Source organism: Cherax quadricarinatus, chromosome 74, assembly GCF_038502225.1.
Source record: "Cherax quadricarinatus isolate ZL_2023a chromosome 74, ASM3850222v1, whole genome shotgun sequence".
Lineage (NCBI taxonomy): Eukaryota > Metazoa > Arthropoda > Malacostraca > Decapoda > Parastacidae > Cherax > Cherax quadricarinatus.
In genome coordinates this window covers 16,290,230-16,316,240 of record NC_091365.1, presented here as the reverse complement: position 1 = coordinate 16,316,240, position 26,011 = coordinate 16,290,230, and the positions used below count along the sequence as shown (strand labels likewise).

The 26,011-nt window shown below is 44.9% G+C and overlaps 1 protein-coding gene across 1 annotated transcript in view; it reads right to left on the bottom strand.

Annotated features, from left to right (window-relative positions):
- Positions 1-26,011, bottom strand: part of su(f) (cleavage stimulation factor subunit su(f)) — a 353,693-nt gene that overhangs the window by 80,877 nt on the left and 246,805 nt on the right. Inside the window, exon 6 of the mRNA XM_070100805.1 lies at positions 753-986. Within this exon, the coding sequence (XP_069956906.1) occupies positions 753-986 (234 nt within the window). The remainder of the gene's footprint in view (positions 1-752; positions 987-26,011) is intronic.

The window sequence follows — 26,011 nt, the reverse complement described above, 5'->3', positions numbered from 1 at the left end:
GTGGTTGTGATGGTGGTAGAGGGTGGTAGTGATGGTGGTAGTGGTTGTGATAGTAATAGAGGGTAGTAGTGGTTGTGATGGTAATAGAGGGTAGTAGTGGTTGTGATGGTAATAGAGGGTAGTAGTGATGGTGGTAGAGGGTGGTCCAGTGACTCTCAAGCTGGTCACAGTGGCATTAAAAAGCCAAGAAGGGAGGTAACCCCAGAAAAGATCTTGTTACCTGAAGTCTTTAAGGAAGGGGATTCTCCTTCCAAATTGTAAACTCCTCCATCCTCTGCCCTCCTCCCATCTCATCACTCATCAATAAGTCCTCAGTAAAGGTAAGTGTCATGTCAGTATTGTTTATTGTGCATGTATCATTGTTTTCTGTGTAAGGAAATATATATTTCATGTAAAAAATTGTTTACTTTAATACTTTTGGGTGTCTGGAACAGATTAGTTGGATTTCCATTATTTCTTAGGGGAAAATTAATTCGGCTAGAGGATAAATCGGCTAAAGGCTAGCTCTCTGGAACGGATTAAAGGCGTTAGCCTATGATAAAATTGGTTTCATTATATGTTATTTTGCTTAACGTCACAGTTTCCAAGAGCCTATCGATGACATGAAGTGACGACTTACTGTACTATAAAACTGATTTAATACACATGATTAGTTATCCATATCTTTACATATTGTGCAAGTAATGAAATGTCACTGTTAGTGGATGGGTGGGAGATCAGTGGTCTCAACCAACTCCACCTGAGTTACTCACCTGTTTAGTTTCTTCTGGCAGAGCAGATGGTGGTATACTTGGCAAGTGACGGTTTAAGCCTCGTGTCTCAGCCTCCAGCTCCTTACCAACTCTCCTGGCATTCATGTAGTCTCGTCCCCTCTCTATGTTCATTTTCTCCGCAATAATTGGATTGATATTTTTTTCAAATTCAAGATAGTCTCTCCACAACTGCTCAATATTAGCCATTGGTGTAACAATTCCACGCTGGTATACCTGTTGCAAAATTTGATGTTATCATTCCTATAAAGAAATTGCAAATATGAATTTAAAGACCTCAAAGATACAATTAAAAGTCTTCAACTATAACTTTTATCTTCAATACACTTACAATGAGGTTCACAAACAACTGGGCCATATACCATACCTACTAATAATTTTCTGTACCAAATAAATCATAGGATACCATTATATTTTTATTTTATTTAACAAAACAACAACTTAAGTTTTTGTGTGATGATGGCTTTAACACTTTGAAGGTCCAAGCCATAGATCTATGTCTTGTCCACAGGGTCCAAGAATTTTCAAAAAAAAAATTAATTTTTTCTTATGAAATGGTAGAGAATCTTTTTCTGGAGGTAATAAAACAAAAAGTACAAAATTTGATGGAAAACTGATGAAATTACACTCACAAATTTTACTGCATCAGCGATATTTAACCATCAGTGATATTGAACCATCAGCGATTTTGCCTACTTTGACTCCTATTTTAGGCCAATTACATTATTCCAATTAACCAAATTCTTAGCTATTTTGCTAGTATTACTTCTATTTTATCAACTGAGCTTAAGAAACTGCCCAATCAACTATTTCAACTACCCAATAAGATTTTTCACTAAATCCTGCAGTGTACTCTCTGAAATACATTCTAAAATACATACATCAAAAAATTATTCTAAAAAAATAAAGCAATTTTACATTCTTTGGCCCTAAAACTGCTTTCAGGTGAAATAATATGGGAGTTACTGGTATTGGTACCTTCATTCATGATATGTTGGCTACAATCAATGATGTAAGGATCTGAGTATCCAAACTGAGATTCTACTGGCACCAATAGAATCTCAGTTTGGATACTCAGACCCTTAAAGCCCTATTTTACACCCAGTAATAAATAAGGTACTGCTGCCTACATTATTTTCAGTATCAGTGGCAGCTATCTTGGTTTTAACCCCCTTCCAGTAGTTGGATTTTGGTAGATTTTTTTCTGGTCTTCAATGCACCCAGTGGGGCCATAAAAAAAGTTGAAAGAAGTGTATGAATTCTTTGGAGAGGTCTGGTGGTTTACTGACCCATCAAAATAATTGTACAGTTAACATCAATGGTGCATTCACAACTTGAATGTTGTTTTCTGTTCATAGCTTCTTTCTAGATAGGAGGGATGACAGAAAAGCAAAATGAGAGAGAGAGAGAGAGAGAGAGAGAGAGAGAGAGAGGCAGAGAGAGAGAGAGATAGAGGCAGAGAGAGAGAGAGACAGAGACAGAGACAGAGGCAGAGAGAGAGAGAGAGAGAGAGAGAGAGAGAGAGAGAGAGAGAGAGAGAGAGAGAGAGAGAGAGAGAGAGAGAGAGAGAGAGAGAGAGAGAGAGAGAGAGAGAGAGAGAGAGAGAGAGAGAGAGAGAGAGAGAGAGAGAGAGAGAGAGAGAGAGAGAGAGAGAGAGAGAGAGAGAGAGAGAGAGAGAGAGAGAGAGAGAGAGAGAGAGAGAGAGAGAGAGAGAGAGAGAGAGAGAGAGAGTGAGAGAGAGAGAGAGAGAGAGAGAGAGAGAGAGAGAGAGAGAGAGAGAGAGAGAGAGAGAGAGAGAGAGAGAGAGAGAGAGAGAGAGAGAGAGAGAGAGAGAGATACATATACAGTGGACCCCCGCATAACGATGGCATCACATGCGATTATTTACGCATACGCTTACTTTAATCGTAAAAATTTTGCCTCACATACGCTTAAAAACCCGCTTACCGATTTTTCGTCGAGCAGGCGTCAATGTGCGGCCTGAGCCACGCTCACATGTTCCGCCCGGTGGCATTGTTTACCAGCCAGCCTCGCGGTAACATCCAAGCATACAATCGAATATTTCGTATTATTACAGTGTTTTTGGTGCTTTTTCTGGAAAATAAGTGACCATGGGCCCCAAGAAAGCTTCTAGTGCCAACCCTACAGCAATAAGGGTGAGAATTACAATAGAGATGAAGAAAAAGATCATTGAAAAGTATGAAAGTGGAGTGCATGTCTCCGAGCTGGCCAGGTTGTATAATAAACCCCAATCAACCATCGCTACTATTGGTGGTACAGCTGCTGCTGCTGCTGCACTGTCAGCTGCTGCTGCTGCTGCACTGTCAGCTGCTGCTGCTGCTGTAGCACCTTCCGCTTGTTGGTGTGGCTTATTGAGAATACCAAGAAACAATTAACCCCAGAGGATTTGCCACCCAGGATAACCCAAAAAAGTCAGTGTCATCCGAAGACTGTCTAACTTATTTCCATTGGGGTCCTTAATCTTGTCTCCCAGGATGCAACCCACACAAGTCGACTAACACCCAGGTGAACAGGGAAAAATGCCTGGAACTAGTGCTCATATTGGTGAATTTAAAGCCAGCAAAGGTTGGTTTGAGAGATTTAAGAATCGTAGTGGCATACACAGTGTGATAAGGCCTGTTCTGGAAGAAAATGCCAAACAGGACCTACAGTACTCAGGAGGAAAAGGCACTCCCAGGACACAGTGTCTCATCAGTCATTGCTGCATCTTCAATAAAGGTAAGTGTCATTTATTCTTCATTTAGTAGACTAGTACATGCACAATATATACTGTGCATGTACTACTCTACTATTGTGCATGTATCCTTCTCTTTGTGTGTGGAAAAATGTATATTTCATGTAGTAAAATTTTTTTTTTCATACTTTTGGGTGTCTTGCACGGATTAATTTTATTTCCATTATTTCTTATGGGGAAAATTCATTCACATACGATTATTTAGCATAACAATTACCCCTCTTGCAGTTAAAATCGTTAACCGGGGTCCACTGTACAGTGGACCCCGCGACAACAATCCGTGCAAGAGGGCTGGCTGTTATGCGAAATGTTAGCTATGCGAATGAATTTTCCCCATAAATAATGGAAATAAAAGTAATCGTCAAAACTAAAAGTATGAAAAAAAATTTTTTTTACCACAAAAAAATGTTAATTTTAGTACACACAAACTGAAAAAGGCATGCACAATTACATGACACTTACTTTTATTGAAGATCTGGTGATGATTGATGGGATGGGAGGAGGGGAGAGAGAGTGTTAGTGTTTAGAAGGGGAATCCCCTTCCATTAGGACTTGAGGTAGCAAGTCCTTTTCTGGGGTTACTTCCCTTCTTCTTTTAATGCCACTAGGACCAGCTTCAGAGTCACTGGACTTCTTTTGCCTGAACGCTCTGGGAGTTTCAGAGTGATACACTAATAAAGGCTTAACTTTGCAATCACCACTAGCATTGGCACACATCAACAAAGTAAGCCTGTCTTTCATAGGCTTATGTCCTGGGAGTGCCTTTTCCTCCTGAGTAATGTAGGTCCTGCTTGGCATTTTCTTCCAGAACAGGCCTGTTTCATCACAATTAAACACTTGTTCAGGTTTCAGTCCTTCAGTTTCTATGTACTCCTTGAATTCATGCACATATTTTTCAGCGCTTTGTGGTCGAACTGGCAGCCTCACCATGCCGTATCACACTATGGATGCCACTACGCTTCTTAAATCTCTCAAACCAACCTTTGCTGGCCTTAAATTCACTCACATCATCACTAGTTGCAGGCATTTTTTTAATTAAATCGTCATGCAACTTCCTAGCCCTTTCACATATGATCGCTTGAGAGGCGCTATCTCCTGCTAGCTGTTTTTCATTTATCCACACCAATAAGAGTCTCTCAACATCTTCCATCACTTGCGATCTTTGTTTGAAAACACAGTTAAACCTTTGGCAACAACAGCTTCCTTGATTGCCGTTTTCTTGCCCACAATAGAAGAGATGGTTGATTTTGGTTTCTTGTACAACCTGACCAGGTCGGTGTCGTAGCTCCACTTTCATACTTATCAATGATCTCTTTCTTTATTTCAATAGGAATCCTAACCCTTATTGCTGTAGGGTTGGAACTAGAAGCTTTCTTGGGGCCCATGGTCACTTATTTTCCAGAAACAGCACCGAAAACACTGTAATAATAATGAAATATTCCGAGTGTATGCTTGGATGTTACCACGGAGGCTGGCTGGTAAACAATGGGACAGGCGGCACATGTGAGGACTGGATGAGGGCGCACATTGGGAGCTCTGACTGAAGCCGCTGGAGAGGTTTTTGTCCACTATGCGGGGCAAAATTTTAGCGAACAAAGCGTCCGCTATGCGGATTGTTTGCTATGCAAGGCGTTCGCTATGTGGGGGTCCACTGTATATATATATATATATAGGTAGTAGGTTGGTAGACAGCAACCACCCAGGGAGGTACTACCGTCCTGCCAAGTGAGTGTAAAACAAAAACCTGTAATTGTTTTACATGATGGTAAGATTGCTGGTGTCCTTTTTTCTGTCTCATAAACATGCAAGATTTCAGGTACGTCTTGCTACTTCTACTTACACTTAGGTCACACTACACATACATGTACAAGCATATATATACACACCCCTCTAGGTATTCTTCTATTTTCTTTCTAATTCTTGTTCTTGTTTATTGCCTCGTATCTCCATGGGGAAGTGGAACAGAATTCTTCCTCCGTAAGCCATGCGTGTTGTAAGAGGCAATTAAAATGCCGGAGAACAAGGGGCTAGTAACCCTTCTCCCGTATAAATTACTAAATTTAAAAGAAAAGAAACTTTCGTTTTTTCTTTTTAGGGCCACCCTACCTTGGTGGGATCATGATGATTTGTTGAAAGAATATATATATATATATATATATATATATATATATATATATATATATATATATAGAGAGGAGAGAGAGAGAGGAGAGAGAGAGAGAGAGAGGAGAGAGGAGAGAGAGAGGAGAGAGAGAGGAGAGAGAGAGGAGAGAGAGAGAGAGAGAGAGAGAGAGAGAGAGAGAGAGAGAGAGAGAGAGAGAGAGAGAGAGAGAGAGAGAGAGAGAGAGAGAGAGAGAGAGAGAGAGAGAGAGAGAGAGAGAGACAAGAGGAGAGAGTGAGAGAGAGAGAGAGAGAGAGAGAGAGAGAGAGAGAGAGAGAGAGAGAGAGAGAGAGAGAGCCGAGAGAGAGAGAGAGAGAGAGAGAGAGAGAGAGAGAGAGAGAGAGAGAGAGAGAGAGAGAGATAGAGAGCCAGTCTATCAGCATCCTGTCAGCCAACATTAGAGGTTTCATTACTAATGTTGGAGAGCTCATACATAGTTTTGTGAACACTCGACGTCCCGACATGATAGCTGTTGTTGAAACATTTTTGGATGACAGGACTCCAGAAAATTTTGCAAGAATTGCTGGCTACACCTCATGGATGAGAAGAGACAGGCAAGGGCAAGGAGGAGGTGTTGCTGTGTGCTTCTCTAAAAGTGTTCATGCCCAGCACATTGATGTTGCCACCCCTACACATCTTGAAATTATGTTCTTCAAGCTCTGCATAAACACTAGTACCTCTGTACTAGCATGTGCAATGTACAGACCTCAGTGGCAACATGCAGACCCCATCAACTTCCTAATGGAAAATATTGACTCCCTTCTGCTACAACACAACTGTCAGCATATCATAATTGTTGATGACCTCAACCAGCACCTTATACAGAGGGACTTTGATAACCTTCTTGCAGTGTTTGACATGAGAAAATTTGTTGATTTCCCTACTCACATCTCTGGCTCCTCCCTTGACCCAGTAGTGAGTGATCTGGCAGAAGGCATAGTCACTTGTCAACCCCTTGGCTATGTTGGATCGTCTGACCACAAGGCTGTTTTTACGACACTTAAGATCCCAACAGAACGAGGTGAGGAGTCCACACGCACAACCTGGCTATGGGAAAGAGGTAATTGGCCAGCCCTTTGCTCTGAGCTCGCCACCACCGATTGGAATGCTCTTCTCCAAGGGGATGTTGACAACCAAGTGAAAGCCTTCACTGGACACATCCTTAATCTACAACAAGAACACATTCCTCACTGGCAATATGTGACGAAGCCTACAGATCAGCCTTGGTTTGGCTTTCATTGTAGAGAGGCTGCTACTGCTAAGTACAAAGCATGGCGAAGGTATAAGAGACATCCTACCACCTATAACAGGAACTTGCACAGGAAAGCCTGTAGGGATATGGGTGACATTCAAAAGTGGGCCATTGCTAAATGGGAGGTGGACACTAAAAGAAAGCTAGCATCAGGTAGGGTAGGCTCCAAAACCTGGTGGTCCCTGGTCAAGGACAGACAAGGTTATCTGCCTGATGAACTCATTCCACCTCTAAATCGACAGGATGGGACCACCTCTACTAGTAGTCAAGAGAAGGCGGACCTCTTTGCTGAACACTTTGCTACCAAAATGCAAGTTCCTGATCCAGCAAGGGACCCTCCTTGGCTAGCTGCAAGAACTGTGTCAAAACTGTCAGTGGTGACAATAAGGCAGGAGGAGGTGCATTTCCTTCTTAAATCGCTTGACCAAGAAAAGGCTGTGGGTTCAGACAAGTTGAGCCCAAGATTGCTGAGAAGATGTGCAGACCAGCTAGCAGCACCTCTAACTCGCATCTTTCAGCAATACCTAGTACAGGTTAAATGGCCCTCTCTATGGAAAGAGGCAAATGTAGTCCCTGTTCACAAAAAGAAGAGCAGAGCAGAAATCAGCAACTACAGACCAGTGTCACTCCTGTCAATCACTGGTAAGATCCTTGAGACAATAATCTCAAGACAAATGACAGAGTTTTTTGACTACCACTCACTACTTTGTGATCGTCAATATGGCTTCAGGAAAGGTTACTCTGCTGCTGATCTGTTGTTAAACCTCTCCACTAGGTGGCACCAGTCACTGGATGAATCCAGTCAGCTGTGTGGTAGCACTGGACATTGCTGGCGCTTTCGACCGGGTGTGGCACCAGGGCCTCTTAGCAAAACTTCAAGCACTGGGAATTGCAGGCTCTACGCTATGTCTCCTCAGTGATTACCTTCATGGTAGATCTCTAAGTGTAGTTCTCAATGGAACGGAATCAGCAAGACATCCTATTGGGGCAAGTGTTCCACAAGGAAGCGTGCTGGGTCCATTGTTATGGAATGTCTACTTCAACGACCTTCTTCATCTCATCCCAGAATCACATGCATATGCAGACGACTGCACACTGACATTCACTTATCCAAGAGAAGAAATGCCAGCTGCTCTAAGCTACATCAATCACCAGCTGAGAGCTATATCAGCTTGGGGAAATAGATGGCAAGTAACATTTGCACCTGAGAAAACGCAAATGATGATCGTCTCTAGGCACCATGATGGTAATGCTGGTGCAGTAGTAAGGATGAATGGGAGGGTGTTGGCACCTGGAGAAGAAGTTGATATCCTTGGGGTGAAATTTGACTCCAAACTAACCATGAAGAACCATGTTGTATATCTTGCAAACAAGGCAGCCAGGAAGCTTACAGCACTTCGCCGTATCTCGCATCTGCTTGACAGTGGGGGTTGCAAGATTCTGTACGAGGCACAGGTAAGCTCACACCTTGAGTATGCTCCACTTTCTTGGTGGGATGTGGGTGGCCTTACTGTTATGTACAAGGCCAATATTGTCAAAGTACCACACTTGGATCCACTTCGAGGACAGCGTGAAACAAGCTTTTATGCCACAAGACGGGCAGAAAGCAGCAACTTCACTCTGGCTGTACCCTTCTCCAGAACATCGCTCCATCTGAGATCATATATACCCAGGATGACTCGAGTATGGAACACATTTGTACAGCATAATGATGTCAACGAGATAAAGTCAGTTGATCAAATGAAAATGCTGGCCCACAGATGGCTCCAACTTCATCCTGTTTCCTACTTGTATGTCTCATAACAATAAAAATGCTTTCAAATGAGTTGATGTAGGTAACAGCTCTTAGCTTGCCAATAAAGTTAGGAATCCTTAACCTGTAAATAGCTTGTCAATAAAGCTAGGAATCCTTAACCTTGTCAAACCCTGTGTAAAGAGAGAGAGAGAGAGAGAGAGAGAGAGAGAGAGAGAGAGAGAGAGAGAGAATGAGAGAGAGAGAGAGAGAATGAGAGAGAATGAGAGAGAATGAGAGAGAGAGAATGAGAGAGAGAGAGAGAATGAGAGAGAGAATGAGAGAGAGAATGAGAGAGAGAATGAGAGAGAGAATGAGAGAGAGAATGAGAGAGAGAATGAGAGAGAGAATGAGAATGAGAATGAGTATGAGTGTGTGAGTGTGAGTACTCACCTATTTGTACTCACCTATTTGTGGTTGCAGGGGTCGAGTCACAGCTCCTGGTCCCGCCTCTTCGCTGATTGCTACTAGGTCCTCTCTCTCCCTGCCCCATGAGCTCTATCATACCTCGCCTTAAAACTATGTATGGTTCCCGCCTCCACTACTTCACTTTCTAGGCTATTCCATGGCCTGACTACTCTATGACTGAAGAAATACTTCCTAACATCCCTTTGATTCATCTGAGTCTTCAACTTCCAATTGTGACCTCTTGTGTCTGTGTCCCTTCTCTGGAACATCCCATCTTTGTCCACCTCGTCTATTCCGCGCAGTATTTTATATGTCGTTATCATGTCTCCCCTGACCCTCCTGTCCTCCAGTGTCGCCAGGCCAATTTCCCTCAACCTTTCTTTGTAGGACAATCCCCGTAGCTCTGGGACTAGTCTTGTTGCAAACCTTTGCACTTTCTCTAATTTCTTGACGTGCTTGACTAGGTGTGGATTCCAAACTGGTGCTGCATACTCCAGTATGGGCCTGACGTAAATGGTATACAGAGTCTTGAACGAATCCTTACTGAGGTATCGGAACGCTATCCGTAGGTTTGCCAGGCGCCCGTATGCTGCAGCAGTTATCTGATTGATGTGCGCCTCAGGAGATATGCTCGGTGTTATACTCACCCCCAGATCTTTTTCCTTGAGTGAGGTTTGCAGACTTTGGCCATCTAAACTATATTGTGTCTGCGGTCTTCTTTGCCCTTCCCCAATCTTCATGACTTTGCATTTGGCAGGGTTAAACTCAAGGAGCCAGTTGCTGGACCAGGCTTGTAGCCTGTCCAGGTCTCTTTGTAGTCCTGCCTGATCCTCATCCAATTTGATTCTTCTCATTAACTTCACATCATCCGCAAACAAGGACACTTCTGAGTCTATCCCTTCCTTTATGTCATTCACATATACCAAGAACAGCACAGGTCCTAGGACTGACCCCTGTGGAACCCCGCTTGTCACAGGCGCCCACTCTGACACCTCGTCACGTACCATGACTCGTTGTTGCCTCCCTGTCAGGTATTCTCTGATCCATTGCAGTGCCTTTCCTGTTATGTGTGCCTGATCCTCTAGCTTTTGCAGTAACCTCTTGTGAGGAACTGTGTTGAAGGCCTTCTTGCAGTCCAAAAAAAATGCAGTCGGTCCACCCCTCTCTCTCATCTTACTTCTGTCACCTTGTCATAAAACTCTAGTAGGTTTGTGACACAGGATTTTCCCTCCCTGAAACCATGCTGGTTGTCAATTATACACTTGTTTCTTTCCAGGTGCTCTACCACTCTCCTCCTGATGATCTTCTCCATGACTTTGCATACTATACATGTTAGTGATACAGGTCTGTAGTTTAGTGCCTCATGTCTGTCTCCCTTTTTAAAAATTGGGACTACATTTGCCATCTTCCATACCTCGGGGAGTTGCCCAGTTTCAAATGATGTGTTGAAGATCTTTGTGAATGGCACACACAGCATCTCTGCTTCCTCTCTAAGGACCCACGGAGAGATGTTGTCTGGTCCCACCGCCTTTGAGGTGTCAAGTTCGCATAGCAGCTTCACCTCCTCCTTGGTTATATGTACCTCATCCAGCACTTGCTGGTGCACCCCCCTGTTCTGATTTCCTGGAGTCCTACTGGTTTCCACTGTAAATACTTCTTTAAATCTCGTGTTGAGCTCCTCACATACCCCTCGGTCGTTTCTTGTGAGCTCCCCATCACCCTTCCTCAGTCTGATTACCTGGTCCTTGACTGTTGTTTTCCTCCTGATGTGGCTATACAACAGCTTCGGGTCAGACTTGACTTTCGATGCTATGTCATTTTCATATTGTCGCTGAGCTTCCCTTCTTATCTGTGCATATTCGTTTCTGGCTCTTCGGCTAATCTCTTTATTTTCCTGAGTTCTCTGTCTTCTGTACCTTTTCCATTCTCTAGTACACCTAGTTTTTGCCTCCCTACACCTTTGGATGAACCAAGGACTTGTTCTGTTCTTCCCATTATTTCTGTTTCCCTTGGGAACAAACCTCTCCTCTGCCTCTTTGCATTTCATTGCCACTTAGTCCATCATTTCTTGTACTGGTTTTCCTGTCAGTTCCCTCTTCCACTGAATGTCTTGCAGGAAGTTCCTCATGCCTGAGTAGTTCCCCCTATTCCTGCTACTCTCTCCACTTGAAGCTCAACTATGTAGACAAAGCACAGAACCACACGATCACTAGCTCCTAGGGGCCTTTCATACATGATATCCTCGATGTCTGAACTACTCAAGGTGAATACAAGGTCCAGTCTTGCTGGATCATCCTCACCTCTCTCTCTGGTAGTGTCTCTAACATGTTGGTGCATGAGGTTTTCCAGCACCACATCCATCATCTTGGCTCTCCATGTTTCAGGACCCCCATGGGGCTCCAGGTTTTCCCAGTCAATCTCCTTGTGATTGAAATCACCCATAACTAGTAACTTTGCTCCCCCCATGTGTGCTCTTCTGGCCACCTCGGCTAGTGTGTCGACCATTGCTCTGTTGCTCTCATCGTATTCTTCTCTTGGCCTCCTGCAGTTCTGTGGTGGGTTGTACATTACTGCAATTATCACCTTATGTCCCTCAGACTGGATTGTTCCTACTAAGTAGTCCCTTTCGCCCATGCCGTCCATTCCTTCCATTTTCTCAAAACCTCACTGGTTTTTAATGAGCAGTGCAACTCCTTCCCTTCTCCTCCCTCTGTCTTTCCTGAGGATTTGATATCCGGGTGGAAAGACTGCATCTGTTATTATTCTGGTGAGTTTTGTTTCTGTGAGTGCTATTATGTCTGTGGATGTCTCCTTTCGTGCCACTCCTCACACTTATTTGTTATTCCATCTGCATTTGTATATCACACCTTCAACTTCTTTTCCAGGACTGTGGTCTGGGGGGTATATTGGGGTTGGGGAAGTGGGAGACCTGATAAGGAACTATGGGTGGTTGCTGTTGGGGTGGAGTTTGTAATGCAGTGGGTGGGGGCATTGGATATGGCATGGGTTTTTTGGTTTAGACTGTTTGGTTGCACTGGGGTTGACCTGGTTGGGAGGCTTCTATAGGAAGTTGTGAGGGAGGCTGTATTTGATCTTCTTCCTGGGTCTGGGATTTCCTGTCTGTCTCCTCCATCCCCTCTCTTTCCTTCTTTCACCTTTGTACCATCTCTCTCAATTTCTGCCTTTCTTCTTGTGTTCTGTCGCGGTTGAGATACACCTTCCTGTATGCCGGCATGTCCCTTAATCTTGCTTTCTCCTGCAGGATTCTGGTCCGAGTCGATTCTGCCTTGAAAGTCACTTTCACTGGCCGGGTTCTTCTTGCAAACCCCCCTATTCTCCGAAAATTTTCCACCTGGGTCATGTCATCTTCTCCTATTGCTTTTATGATGCTTTCAATTGCTTTTTTTTTCCCCTTGTTTTCTTGCTTCATATGTTTCCCCTTCAACTTCCTGGAGCCCATGCACAAAGACTGACCTCTCCCTTTCATTCTCCCACTGCGTATCCTTGTGTATCCACTCATTCAATTTAATTTCCTCCATTGCAGCTTTCCTTTCTTTAGCTCCACTATCTATTGTACTTGGGCTCAGTGGCCTGTCATTTTCCCTTCTCGGTTTTCCCTGGGCTCTGCTGTGGTCTGTTAGGGCCTCCACATATAGCTTAGCTCTTTCATTTACTACAGTCCCCTCTGCTAGAGCTTCTACATGCAATTTTGCTCCTTTCCCTACTGTCCCCTTATTTGTGACTGAGGTAGCAGTCTCTGATGTCATTCCCAAAACGTTCTTTAGTTCTTTAGACTGTTTCAGATTTTTCAGTTCCTCTTCTAATCTCTGTATTCTAGTCTCTGCTGCTATGACTTGCACCTCCCACTTCTTGCTTTCCATATTTATCCTCTCTTCCAGTCTCATGCTAAGTTCTTCTAGTTTCTTTTCCCATTTATGCTCCCTTTTTGTGAGCTCTGCTGCCCAATCTTCCTTTGCAGATTCATCCTCCTGTCCCTTGGTTTTCCTTCCTGCTCTCTGGCAACCCATTTTTTTTTATTTTGATTGCCTCGGAATGGAAAACTTATGTAATTCTGTGTGTTAGGTTAGTATTGTGTTTGTCCGAGTGTGAGGGGGGGGAAGGTAGAGGAGGAACTGTGGACAGTGGCTATATGGGAAAGGGGTGGGGAGAGGGATTTATGGGGGAATATGGGGAGTGAGAAGGAGGGAGAAGGAAGGGGTAGAGGGAGAGGGGGGAAGGGGGGAGATGTGAGGAGGAGGAGGGGATCAGGGGAAAGAGTGAGAGGTTGGTGGGGGAGGGGTGGGGGAGTGTATGTGTGAGTCTGTGTGTGTGTGTGTGTGTGTGTGTGTGTGTGTGTGTGTGTGTGTGTGTGTGTGTGTGTGTGTGTGTGTGTGTGTGTGTGTGTGTGTGTGTGTGTGTGTGTGCGCGTGTGTGTGCGTGCGCGTGTGTGTGTGCGTGCGCGTGTGTGTGTGCGTGCGCGTGTGTGTGTGCGCATGTGTGTGTGTGTGTGCATGTGTGTGTGTGTGCATGTGTGTACTCACCTAGTTGTACTCACCTAGTTGAGGTTGCGGGGGTCGAGTCCGAGCTCCTGGCCCCGCCTCTTCACTGATCGCTACTAGGTCACTCTCCCTGAGCCGTGAGCTTTATCATACCTCTGCTTAAAGCTATGTATGGATCCTGCCTCCACTACATCGCTTCCCAAACTATTCCACTTACTGACTACTCTGTGGCTGAAGAAATACTTCCTAACATCCCTGTGATTCATCTGTGTCTTTAGCTTCCAACTGTGTCCCCTTGTTACTGTGTCCAATCTCTGGAACATCCTGTCTTTGTCCACCTTGTCAATTCCTCTCAGTATTTTGTATGTTGTTATCATGTCCCCCCTATCTCTCCTGTCCTCCAGTGTCGTCAGGTTGATTTCCCTTAACCTCTCCTCGTAGGACATACCTCTTAGCTCTGGGACTAGTCTTGTTGCAAACCTTTGCACTTTCTCTAGTTTCTTTACGTGCTTGGCTAGGTGTGGGTTCCAAACTGGTGCCGCATACTCCAATATGGGCCTAACGTATACGGTGTACAGGGTCCTGAACGATTCCTTATTAAGATGTCGGAATGCTGTTCTGAGGTTTGCTAGGCGCCCATATGCTGCAGCAGTTATTTGGTTGATGTGCGCTTCAGGAGATGTGCCTGGTGTTATACTCACCCCAAGATCTTTTTCCTTGAGTGAGGTTTGTAGTCTCTGACCCCCTAGACTGTACTCCGTCTGCGGCCTTCTTTGCCCTTCCCCAATCTTCATGACTTTGCACTTGGTGGGATTGAACTCCAGGAGCCAATTGCTGGACCAGTTCTGCAGCCTGTCCAGATCCCTTTGTAGTCCTGCCTGGTCTTCGATCGAGTGTATTCTTCTCATCAACTTCACGTCATCTGCAAACAGGGACACCTCAGAGTCTATTCCTTCCGTCATGTCGTTCACAAATACCAGAAACAGCACTGGTCCTAGGACTGACCCCTGCGGGACCCCGCTGGTCACAGGTGCCCACTCTGACACCTCGCCACGTACCATGACTCGCTGCTGTCTTCCTGACAAGTATTCCCTGATCCATTGTAGTGCCTTCCCTGTTATCCCTGCTTGGTCCTCCAGTTTTTGCACCAATCTCTTGTGTGGAACTGTGTCAAACGCCTTCTTGCAGTCCAAGAAAATGCAATCCACCCACCCCTCTCTCTCTTGTCTTACTGCTGTCACCATGTCATAGAACTCCAGTAGGTTTGTGACACAGGATTTCCCGTCCCTGAAACCATGCTGGCTGCTGTTGATGAGATCATTCCTTTCTAGGTGTTCCACCACTCTTCTCCTGATAATCTTCTCCATGATTTTGCATACTATACATGTCAGTGACACTGGTCTGTAGTTTAATGCTTCATGTCTGTCTCCTTTTTTAAAGATTGGGACTACATTTGCTGTCTTCCATGCCTCAGGCAATCTCCCTGTTTCGATAGATGTATTGAATATTGTTGTTAGGGGTACACATAGCGCCTCTGCTCCCTCTCTCAATACCCATGGGGAGATGTTATCTGGCCCCATTGCCTTTGAGGTATCTAGCTCACTCAGAAGCCTCTTCACTTCTTCCTCGGTTGTGTGCACTGTGTCCAGCACTTGGTGGTGTGCCCCACCTCTCCGTCTTTCTGGAGTCCCTTCTGTCTCCTCTGTGAACACTTCTTTGAATCTCTTGTTGAGTTCTTCACATACTTCCCGGTCATTTCCTGTTGTCTCTCCTCCTTCCTTCCTTAGCCTGATTACCTGGTCCTTGACTGTTGTTTTCCTCCTGATGTGGCTGTACAACAGTTTCGGGTCAGATTTGGCTTTCGCTGCTATGTCATTTTCATATTGTCTTTGGGCCTCCCTTCTTATCTGTGCATATTCATTTCTGGCTCTACGACTGTTCTCCTTATTCTCCTGGGTTCTTTGCCTTCTATATTTCTTCCATTCCCTAGCACACTTGGTTTTTGCCTCCCTGCACCTTTGGGTAAACCATGGGCTCATCCTGGCTTTTTCATTACTCCTGTTACCCTTGGGTACAAACCTCTCCTCAGCCTCCTTGCATTTTATTGCTACATATTCCATCATCTCATTAACTGGCTTCCCTGCCAGTTCTCTGTCCCACTGAACCCCGTTCAGGTAGTTCCTCATTCCTGTGTAGTCCCCTTTCTTGTAGTTTGGCTTCATTCGTCCTGGCCTTCCTGCTTCTCCCTCCACTTGTAGCTCTACTGTGTATTCGAAGCTTACAACCACATGGTCACTGGCCCCAAGGGGTCTTTCATATGTGATGTCCTCGATATCTGCACTACTGAAGGTGAATACTAAGTCCAGCCTTGCTGGTTCATCCTCTCCTCTCTCTCTTGTAGTGTCCCTTACGTGTTGGTACATGAAGTTCTCCAGTACCACCTCCATCATCTTAGCCCTCCAAGTATCTTGGCCCCCATGTGGGTCCAAGTTCTCCCAATCTATCTCCTTGTGGTTAAAGTCACCCATGATCAGGAGCTTTGCCCTGCATGCATGAGCTCTTCTGGCCACTCTAGCCAGTGTGTCAACCATCGCTCTATTGCTCTCGTCGTACTCTTGCCTTGGCCTCCTGCTGTTCTGTGGTGGGTTATACATCACTGCTATTACCACCTTGGGACCTCCAGAGTGAAGTGTTCCCACTATGTAATCACTTTCTTCTCCGCTATCTCCTCTCTCCAGCTCATCAAAATTCCAGCGATTTTTGATCAGCAACGCCACTCCTCCACCCCCCCTGTTCCCTCTGTCTTTCCTCAGGATTTGGTATCCCGTTGGAAAGATGGCATCTGTTATCATACCTGTAAGCTTGGTTTCTGTGAGAGCTATGATGTCCGGTGATGCTTCTTTGACTCTTTCTTGCCACTCCTCCCACTTATTTGTTATTCCATCAGCGTTTGTGTACCATACCTGACCAGTGTTCAGTGGTCAGTCGTCAGTGTTCAGTGGTCAGTCGTCACGTGAGGTCACAGACCCTGAGCTGCTTGGGGATTAGCGTGGACGGTTACAAAGCATGGCTTGCTTCTACAGTGTTTTAAAAGCTGAGGTTGGAGAGTTGAAGGAGGAGGTCTTGCTTCTCCAGGAGGAGATTAGGAGGCTGAAGGTCCACCTCAATGGGCCTGGGAGAGAGTGTGAGGTGGTTGGAGATGTGGGGAATGAGGCTTCTAGCAGTGAGGTGCAGTCTGTCTCTCACTGTGAGGAGGCTGTAGGTGGGGTGGTAGCAACGGCTACCAGCAGTGAGGTGCAGCCCAGCACCTGCTACAAGTGGCGAGTTGTTCACAGTAATGGGAGGCGCATCAGAGTAAGGAAAGTTAAGAGTGCAGATCTGAAGGTAGGAAATCGCTTCTCTGTTCTCCAGGATGAATGTACTTCAGTGGCCAGTGAAGGTAAGGGTACTACTGCCCCTGCTAATGAAGGTAAGCGCATTCTTGTGGTTGGTGACTCTCAGGTAAGATATGTTGATCGTGCTTTTTGTAATAGGAATAAGAAGATGAGAGATAGAGTGTGCTTCCCTGGAGCTGGTGTTGGGGACATTGTCAACAGACTGGATAATATCATGTCAGGTAATGGGAACAAGCCCATTATCTGTCTCAGTGCTGGTGGAAATGATATTGGGAAGGGTAGGAGAGAAGAGCTGCTAGATAAGTACAGGTCAGCTATAGATTTCATTAAGTCTAAGGGAGGGATCCCAATCATATGTAGCATCTTGCCTAGAAGGGGAGTAGGAAATGAATGGTTGTCTAGGGCAATTGGTGTAAATTGCTGGCTAGACAGATACTGCAAGGAACTTGCAATCCCATTCATTGACAACTGGAACAACTTTTATGGCAAACATGATATGTATGCAAGGGATGGGGTTCATCTCTCTGGGGCAGGGGTGGTAGCACTTGCAGACTCGATTGAGAAGGCCATTGGTGAAATGCCTATGATTTTAAACTGATGGAAGATAGAGGTATGGGTGTGTGTGGGAAACAAGCAGGTTGCAACACTAGGGTTGGAAACAGTAAATGTATAAAAGGCATTCAGCATGAAGTTATAAATAAAGACAATAGAACAGGTCAGCAAACAAAGGGGGACAGCAGAGGGCAGCAAGGGACTAGCTCCCTTAAGGTTTACTATACTAATAGCAGGAGTGTTAGAAATAAGATAGATGAGCTAAGATTAATTGCAAGTGCAGGAAACATAGATATTATTGCTATAACAGAGACCTGGCTCAATCTGAAAGATAGAGAGATGCCCTCTGAATGTCACATACAAGGCTATAAATTATTCCACACTGACAGGGTCAACAGGAAAGGTGGTGGAGTAGCGATGTATGTCAGAGACAATTTAAATTGTTGTGTTAGACAAGATATTAAATTAGAAGCGTCAGCCACTGAATCTGTTTGGTTACAGCTTCTCGAGGGCCGAGAAAAACTAATTTTGGGTGTGATTTACAGGGCCCCAAATCTTGATAGGGAGTGCAGTAAACTTCTATGGGACGAAATTCGTAAGGCATCTACATACGAAAATGTTGTGCTAATGGGAGATTTCAACTATAGACAGATTGACTGGAGCAATTTGACAGGAAATTTAGAGTCGGGTGACTTTCTTGATACGATCCAGGATTGTTTTTTAAAACAGTTTGTGACAGAGCCAACTAGGGGAAATAACCTCCTTGACTTGGTTCTTGCCAGTAGGGAAACACTAATTAATAATCTTGAGGTTAATGATGAGCTTGGGGAGAGTGATCACAAATCACTCAGTTTTAACATATCATGGAATTCCCCTAATAATGGCAATCAAGTCTCCGTCCCTGACTTTCGCTTGGCTGATTTCATAGGACTGAAAAATTACTTAGGTGGGCTGAACTGGAATGACCTGACTAGGGGTCAGGTAGGTGGTGATGGTTGCCGATATGATGCTTTCCAGGGCATAGTTCTAGCTGCTCAGTCAAATTATGTTCCAAATAGGGAAATCAGATCAAACAAAAATGATCCTAAATGGATGAACAATAGATTAAAATATCTGATTGGTCAAAAGAGAGGCATATATAGGCAAATCAAAAGAGGAGAGGGGCAATTAAGAAATCGATATATTCAGTTAAAGAGAGAAATAAAAAAGGGAATTAGAAAAGCAAATAGAGATTATGAGGTTAAAGTTGCAAGAGAATCAAAGACTAACCCAAAAGGATTCTTTCAGGTATACAGAAGTAAGATCAGGGACAAGATAGGCCCACTCAAAAGTTCCTCGGGTCAGCTCACTGACAGTGATAAGGAAATGTGTAGAATTTTTAACACATACTTCCTCTCAGTTTTTACACAGGAGGATACCAGCGATATTCCAGTAATGATAAATTATGTAGAACAGGACGATAATAAACTGTGCACTATTAGGGTCACAAGTGACATGGTCCTTAGGCAAATAGATAAATTAAAACCTAACAAATCCCCAGGCCCTGATGAACTGTATGCAAGGGTTCTAAAGGAATGTAAAGAGGAGCTTAGCACACCTTTGGCTAATCTTTTCAACATATCACTACAAACTGGCATGGTGCCAGATAAGTGGAAAATGGCAAATGTGATACCTATTTTCAAAACAGGTGACAGGTCCTTAGCTTCGAACTATAGACCAATAAGCCTAACCTCCATAGTGGGAAAATTTATGGAATCAATAATTGCCGAGGCAGTTCGTAGCCACCTTGAAAAGCATAAATTAATCAACGAATCTCAGCATGGTTTTACAAAGGGGCGTTCCTGCCTTACGAATTTATTAACTTTTTTCACTAAGGTATTTGAGGAGGTAGATCATGGTAATGAATATGATATTGTGTATATGGACTTCAGTAAGGCTTTTGACAGGGTCCCACATCAGAGACTATTGAGGAAAATTAAAGCACATGGAATAGGAGGAGAAATTTTTTCCTGGATAGAGGCATGGTTGACAAATAGGCAGCAGAGAGTTTGCATAAATGGGGAGAAATCAGAGTGGGGAAGCGTCACGAGCGGTGTTCCACAGGGGTCAGTGTTGGGCCCCCTGCTGTTCACAATCTACATAAACGACATAGATGAGGGCATAAAGAGCGACATCGGCAAGTTTGCCGATGACACCAAAATAGGCCGTCGAATTCATTCTGACGAGGACATTCGAGCACTCCAGGAGGATTTGAATAGACTGATGCAGTGGTCGGAGAAGTGGCAGATGCAGTTTAATATAGACAAATGCAAAGTTCTAAATGTTGGACAGGACAATAACCATGCCACATATAAACTAAATAATGTAGATCTTAATATTACGGATTGCGAAAAAGATTTAGGAGTTCTGGTTAGCAGTAATCTGAAACCAAGACAACAGTGCATAAGTGTTCGCAATAAAGCTAATAGAATCCTTGGCTTCATATCAAGAAGCATAAATAATAGGAGTCCTCAGGTTGTTCTTCAACTCTATACATCCTTGGTTAGGCCTCATTTAGATTATGCTGCACAGTTTTGGTCACCGTATTACAGAATGGATATAAATTCTCTGGAAAATGTACAAAGGAGGATGACAAAGATGATCCCATGTATCAGAAACCTTCCCTATGAGGATAGACTAAGGGCCCTGAAACTGCACTCTCTAGAAAGACGTAGAATTAGGGGGGATATGATTGAGGTTTATAAGTGGAAGACAGGAATAAATAAAGGGGATGTAAATAGTGTGCTGAAAATATCTAGCCTAGACAGGACTCGCAGCAATGGTTTTAAGTTGGAAAAATTCAGATTCAGGAGGGATATAGGAAAGTACTGGTTTGGTAATAGAGTTGTGGATGAGTGGAACAAACTCCCAAGTACCGTTATAGAGGCCAGAACGTTGTGTAGCTTTAAAAATAGGTTGGATAAATACATGAGTAGATGTGGGTGGGTGTGAGTTGGACCTGATAGCTTGTGCTAACAGGTCGGTTGCCGTGTTCCTCCCTTAAGTCAATGTGACCTGACCTGACTAGGTTGGGTGCATTGGCTTAAGCCGGTAGGGACTTGGACCTGCCTCGCATGGGCCAGTAGGCCTTCTGCAGTGTTCCTTCGTTCTTATGTTCTTATACCTTCAGTTTCCTTTCCAACACTGTGGTTTGGGGGGCCTGTGAGGGTGGGAGACCTGGTGGCACACTGTGGGATTCTATAGCTTGGTGTTGGGTGGAGGCTGTGGGTATGGATTGTAGGGTGTGTTGGGATGGTGTGATAGGTTGTATGGTTCTGAGAGTAGTTGTGTGTGTGCTTGCCCTTGCTGTTCTGTCCTGCTCTGACTGACCTCTGCTGGTTCCCTCCTTGTCTCTTTTCCTAGCTCCTTTCGCTTTTTTGTCCTCTCCCTCAGCTGCTGTCGTTCTGATTTTGTTCTGTCTCTGTCTAGGAACACCCTCTTGTACTCTTCCGAGTATTTCAATCGTGGTTTCTCTTGGAGGATCCTGTTCCGCACTGTTTCCGTCCTGAGAATCAGCTTGATTGGTCGGTTTCTCTCCTTCGAGTACCCCCCTATTCTCTGAAAATTTACAATCTCGTCCCTCTCTTCACCTATTTCTGTGATGATTTTCTCAATCTCCTTCCTTTCTTCCTGCTTCCTTTCAGTGTGTGTCCTTTCCTCTCTCTCCTGAAGCCCATGGATAAACACTGATTTTGCCCTTTCTTCCTCGCATTGCCTCACCCTCTGTGACTCTGGATCCTGCCTGTATGTGGTCAGTTTCTCCCTTGATTTTTCCAGTGGCTCTTGATAGCCTTGTTGTGCCTCAGCATTCGACCTATCACCCTCTCCATCTGCAACCAGTTGATCTTCCCTTTCACTCCTTGGTCCTCCTTGGCAGATTGATGTGACCTTAGCATAATTCATAATTCCTTCCTTCCTGTTCAGCCTCGCAGCTTCATATGCTGTGTCTTCTCTGGTCACTGCCCCTGTAACTCGCTCCAGCCTATTTATCTCAACTTCTAGGACCCTTATCTTGGCTACTGCAGTTTCGACTTGTGCCTCCCAATTCTTTGTCTCCTTCTCCAACCACCTTTCCAATTTCACAGAGAGCTCTTTCTCCATTTTTTCAGAAAGCTCACCTAATTTTCTCTCCCACTCTTGTTCCATCCTTTTCCACTGCTCCTCCATCCATACATCCATACATGTGTGTGTGTGTGTGTGTGTGTGTGTGTGTGTGTGTGTGTGTGTGTGTGTGTGTGTGTGTGTGTGTGTGTGTGTGTGTGTGTGTGTGTGTGTGTGTGGAATTGTGTGTGGAATTGTGTGTGGAATTGTGTGTGGAATTGTGTGTGGAATTGTGTGTGGAATTGTGTGTGGAACTGTGTGTGGAATTGTGTGTGGAACTGTGTGTGGAATTGTGTGTGGAATTGTGTGTGGAATTGTGTGTGGAATTGTGTGTGGAATTATGTGTGGGTTTATTAAGTGTCTGAAAAGTAGGTGGAATAGTGCATTAGAGTGTTATGTGGAGTCTCAGTGGTCTCTTACCTGACCACAACCTCTTGTGACCTGACCCCCACCCTCCTGTGACTTGACCTGCACCTACTTACAATGCTGCCATCTATGCTCTTCCTACCACCTAGGCTTATAGTAACTTTCTCGCCTTGTTCCACAGATTACCAATTGCTATTCCTTATTGAGTACTTGAGTGCCTATTCTTTATCGTGCTAGGAGAGTTGGACCGTTCACAATCAGCTTGGCGGTTAATTGGAACCTGGAACCCCACACTCAAACAACCACGCATAGGGGATTACAGTACAGTGGACCCCCGCTTAACAATCACCTCCCAATGCGGCCAATTATGTAAGTGTATTTATGTAAGTGCATTTGTACGTGTATGTTTGGGGGTCTGAAATGGACTAATCTATTTCACAATATTCCTTATGGGAACAAATTCGGTCAGTACTGGCGCCTGAACATACTTCTGGAATGAAAAAATATTGTTAACCGGGGGTCCACTGTACTTGCAATGCAGCTGTAGCAGCCTGTAGATTGTCCAGCTCGATGTGACATCCTGGCGTAGATCCACCTCAATTTCTTCTCGTTATATAATGTACTCTATTCATTGTATTTCTTTCACTGGTCACACGATTGTTTCACTTTATTATCTTTCTTGGGTGACACGTGGCAACATCGCCTTACCACCCACACTAGCCTGCCCGCTCTGACTGCGCCACTACGTTTTACTTTCTAGATCACTTACAAAATTGTGGCTCTCCCCACACTTATGTGGCTCAGGCAGATTGTAAATCGCTTCAGGGAATTGTTCACTACCCCAACACACTTAGCCACCCTTGCAGAACACTTGGGTAGCCCTCAAAAACACTTATATACACGGAGCACGGAAGGCGTGACTTGCGCAGGAGGTGTCCCCTACTGTGTGTGTGTGTGTGTGTGTGTGTGTGTGTGTACTCACCTAGTTGTACTCACCTAGTTGAGGTTGCAGGGGTCTAGTCCAAGCTCCTGGCCCCGCCTCTTCACTGGTCGCTACTTGGTCACTCTCCCTGAACCATGAGCTTTATCATACCTCTGCTTAAAGCTATGTATGGATCCTGCCTCCACTACATCGCTTCCCAAACTATTCCACTTCCTGACTACTCTGTGGCTGAAGAAATACTTCCTAACATCCCTTTGATTCATCTGTGTCTTCAGCTTCCAACTGTGTCCCCGTGTTGCTGTGTCCAGTCTCTGGAACATCCTGTCTTTGTCCACCTTGTCAATTCCTCTCAGTATTTTGTAAGTCATTATCATGTCCCCCCTATCTCTCCTGTCCTCCAGTGTCGTCAGGTTGATTTCCCTTAACCTCTCCTCATAGGACATACCTCTTAACTCTGGGACTAGTCTTGTTGCAAACCTTTGCACTTTCTCTAGTTTCTTTACATGCTTGGCTAGGTGTGGGTTCCAAACTGATGCCGCATACTCTAATATGGGCCTAACGTACATGGTGTACAGGGTCCTGAACGATTCCTTATTAAGATGTCGGAATGCTGTTCTGAGGTTTGCCAGGCGCCCATATGCTGCGGCAGTTATTTGGTTGATGTGCGCTTCAGGAGATGTGCCTGGTGTTATACTCACCCCAAGATCTTTTTCCTTGAGTGATGTTTGTAGTCTCTGGCCCCCTAGACTGTACTCTGTCTGCGGTCTTCTTTGCCCTTCCCCAATCCTCATGACTTTGCACTTGGTGGGATTGAACTCCAGGAGCCAGTTGCTGGACCAGGTCTGCAGCCTGTCCAGATCCCTTTGTAGTTTTGCCTGGTCTTCGATCGAATGAACTCTTCTCATCAACTTCACGTCATCTGCAAACAGGGACACCTCGGAGTTTATTCCTTGCGTCACGTCATTCACAAATACCAGAAACAGCACTGGTCCTAGGACTGACCCCTGTGGGACCCCGCTGGTCACAGGTGCCCACTCTGACACCTCGCCACGTACCATTACTCGCTGCTGTCTTCCTGACAAGTATTCCCTGATCCATTGCAGTACCTTCCCTGTTATCCCTGCTTGGTCCTCCAGTTTTTGCACTAATCTCTTGTGTGGTACTGTGTCAAAAGCCTTCTTGCAGTCCAAGAAAATGCAATCCACCCACCCCTCTCTCTCTTGTCTTACTGCTGTCACCATGTCATAGAACTCCTGTAGGTTTGTGACACAGGATTTCCCATCTCTGAAACCATGTTGGCTGTTGGTGATAAGATCATTCCTTTCTAGATGTTCCACCATTCTTCTCCTGACAATCTTTTCCATGATTTTGCATGCTATACATGTCAGTGACACTGGTCTGTAGTTTAGTGCTTCATGTCTGTCTCCTTTTTTAAAGATTGGGACCACATTTGCTGTCTTCCATGCCTCAGGCAATCTCCCTGTTTCGATAGATGTATTGAATATTGTTGTTAGGGGTACACATAGCGCCTCTGCTCCCTCTCTCAGGACCCATGGAGAGATGTTATCTGGCCCCATTGCCTTTGAGGTATCTAGCTCACTCAGAAGCCTCTTCACTTCTTCCTCGGTTGTGTGTACTGTGTCCAGCACATGGTGGTGTACCCCACCTCTCCGTCTTTCTGGAGCCCTTTCTGTCTCCTCTGTGAATACTTCTTTGAATCTCTTGTTGAGTTCCTCACATACTTCACGGTCATTTCTTGTCTCTCCTCCTTCCTTCCTTAGCCTGATTACCTGGTCCTTAATGGTTGTTTTCTTCCTGATGTGGCTGTATAACAGCTTCGGGTCAGATTTGGCTTTTGCTGCTATGTCGTTTTCATATTGACGTTGGGCCTCCCTTCTTATCTGTGCATATTCGTTTCTGGCTCTACGACTGCTCTCCTTATTCTCCTGGGTCCTTTGCCTTCTATATTTCTTCCATTCCCTAGCACACTTGGTTTTTGCCTCCTTGCATCTTTGGGTGAACCATGGGCTCATCCTGGCTTTTTCATTATTCCTGTTACCCTTGGATACAAACCTCTCCTCAGCCTCCTTGCACATTGTTGCTACATATTCCATCATCTCATTAACTGGCTTCCCTGCCAGTTCTCTATCCCACTGAACCTCATTCAGGAAGTTCCTCATTCCTTTGTAGTCCCCTTTCCTGTAGTTTGGTTTCATTTGTCCTGGCCTTCCTGCTTCCCTCTCCACTTGTAGCTCTACTGTGTATTCGAAGCTCAAAACCACATGATCGCTGGCCCCAAGGGGTCTTTCATATGTGATGTCCTCAATATCTGCACTACTCAAGGTGAATACTAAGTCCAGTCTTGCTGGTTCATCCTCTCCTCTCTCTCTTGTAGTGTCCCTTACATGTTGGTACATGAAGTTTTCCAGTACCATCTCCATCATCTTAGCCCTCCATGTATCTTGGCCCCCATGTGGCTCCAAGTTCTCCCATTCGATCTCCTTGTGGTTAAAGTCGCCCATGATCAGGAGCTTTGCCCTGCATGCATGAGCTCTTCTGGCCACTGCAGCCAGTGTGTCAACCATCGCTCTATTGCTCTCGTCATATTCTTGCCTTGGCCTCCTGCTGTTCTGTGGTGGGTTATACATCACTGCAATTATCACCTTGGGACCACCAGAGTGAAGCGTTCCCGCTATGTAATCACTTTCTTCTCCGCTGTCTCCTCTCTCCAGCTCATCAAAATTCCATCGGTGTTTGATCAGCAATGCCACTCCTCCACCCCCCCTGTTTCTTCTGTCTTTTCTCAGGATCTGGTATCCCGCTGGAAAGATGGCATCTGTTATCATACCTGTAAGCTTGGTTTCTGTGATCGCTATGATGTCTGGTGATGCCTCTTTGACTCTTTCGTGCCACTCCTCCCACTTGTTTGTTATTCCATCAGCGTTTGTGTACCATACCTTCAGTTTCCTTTCCAACAC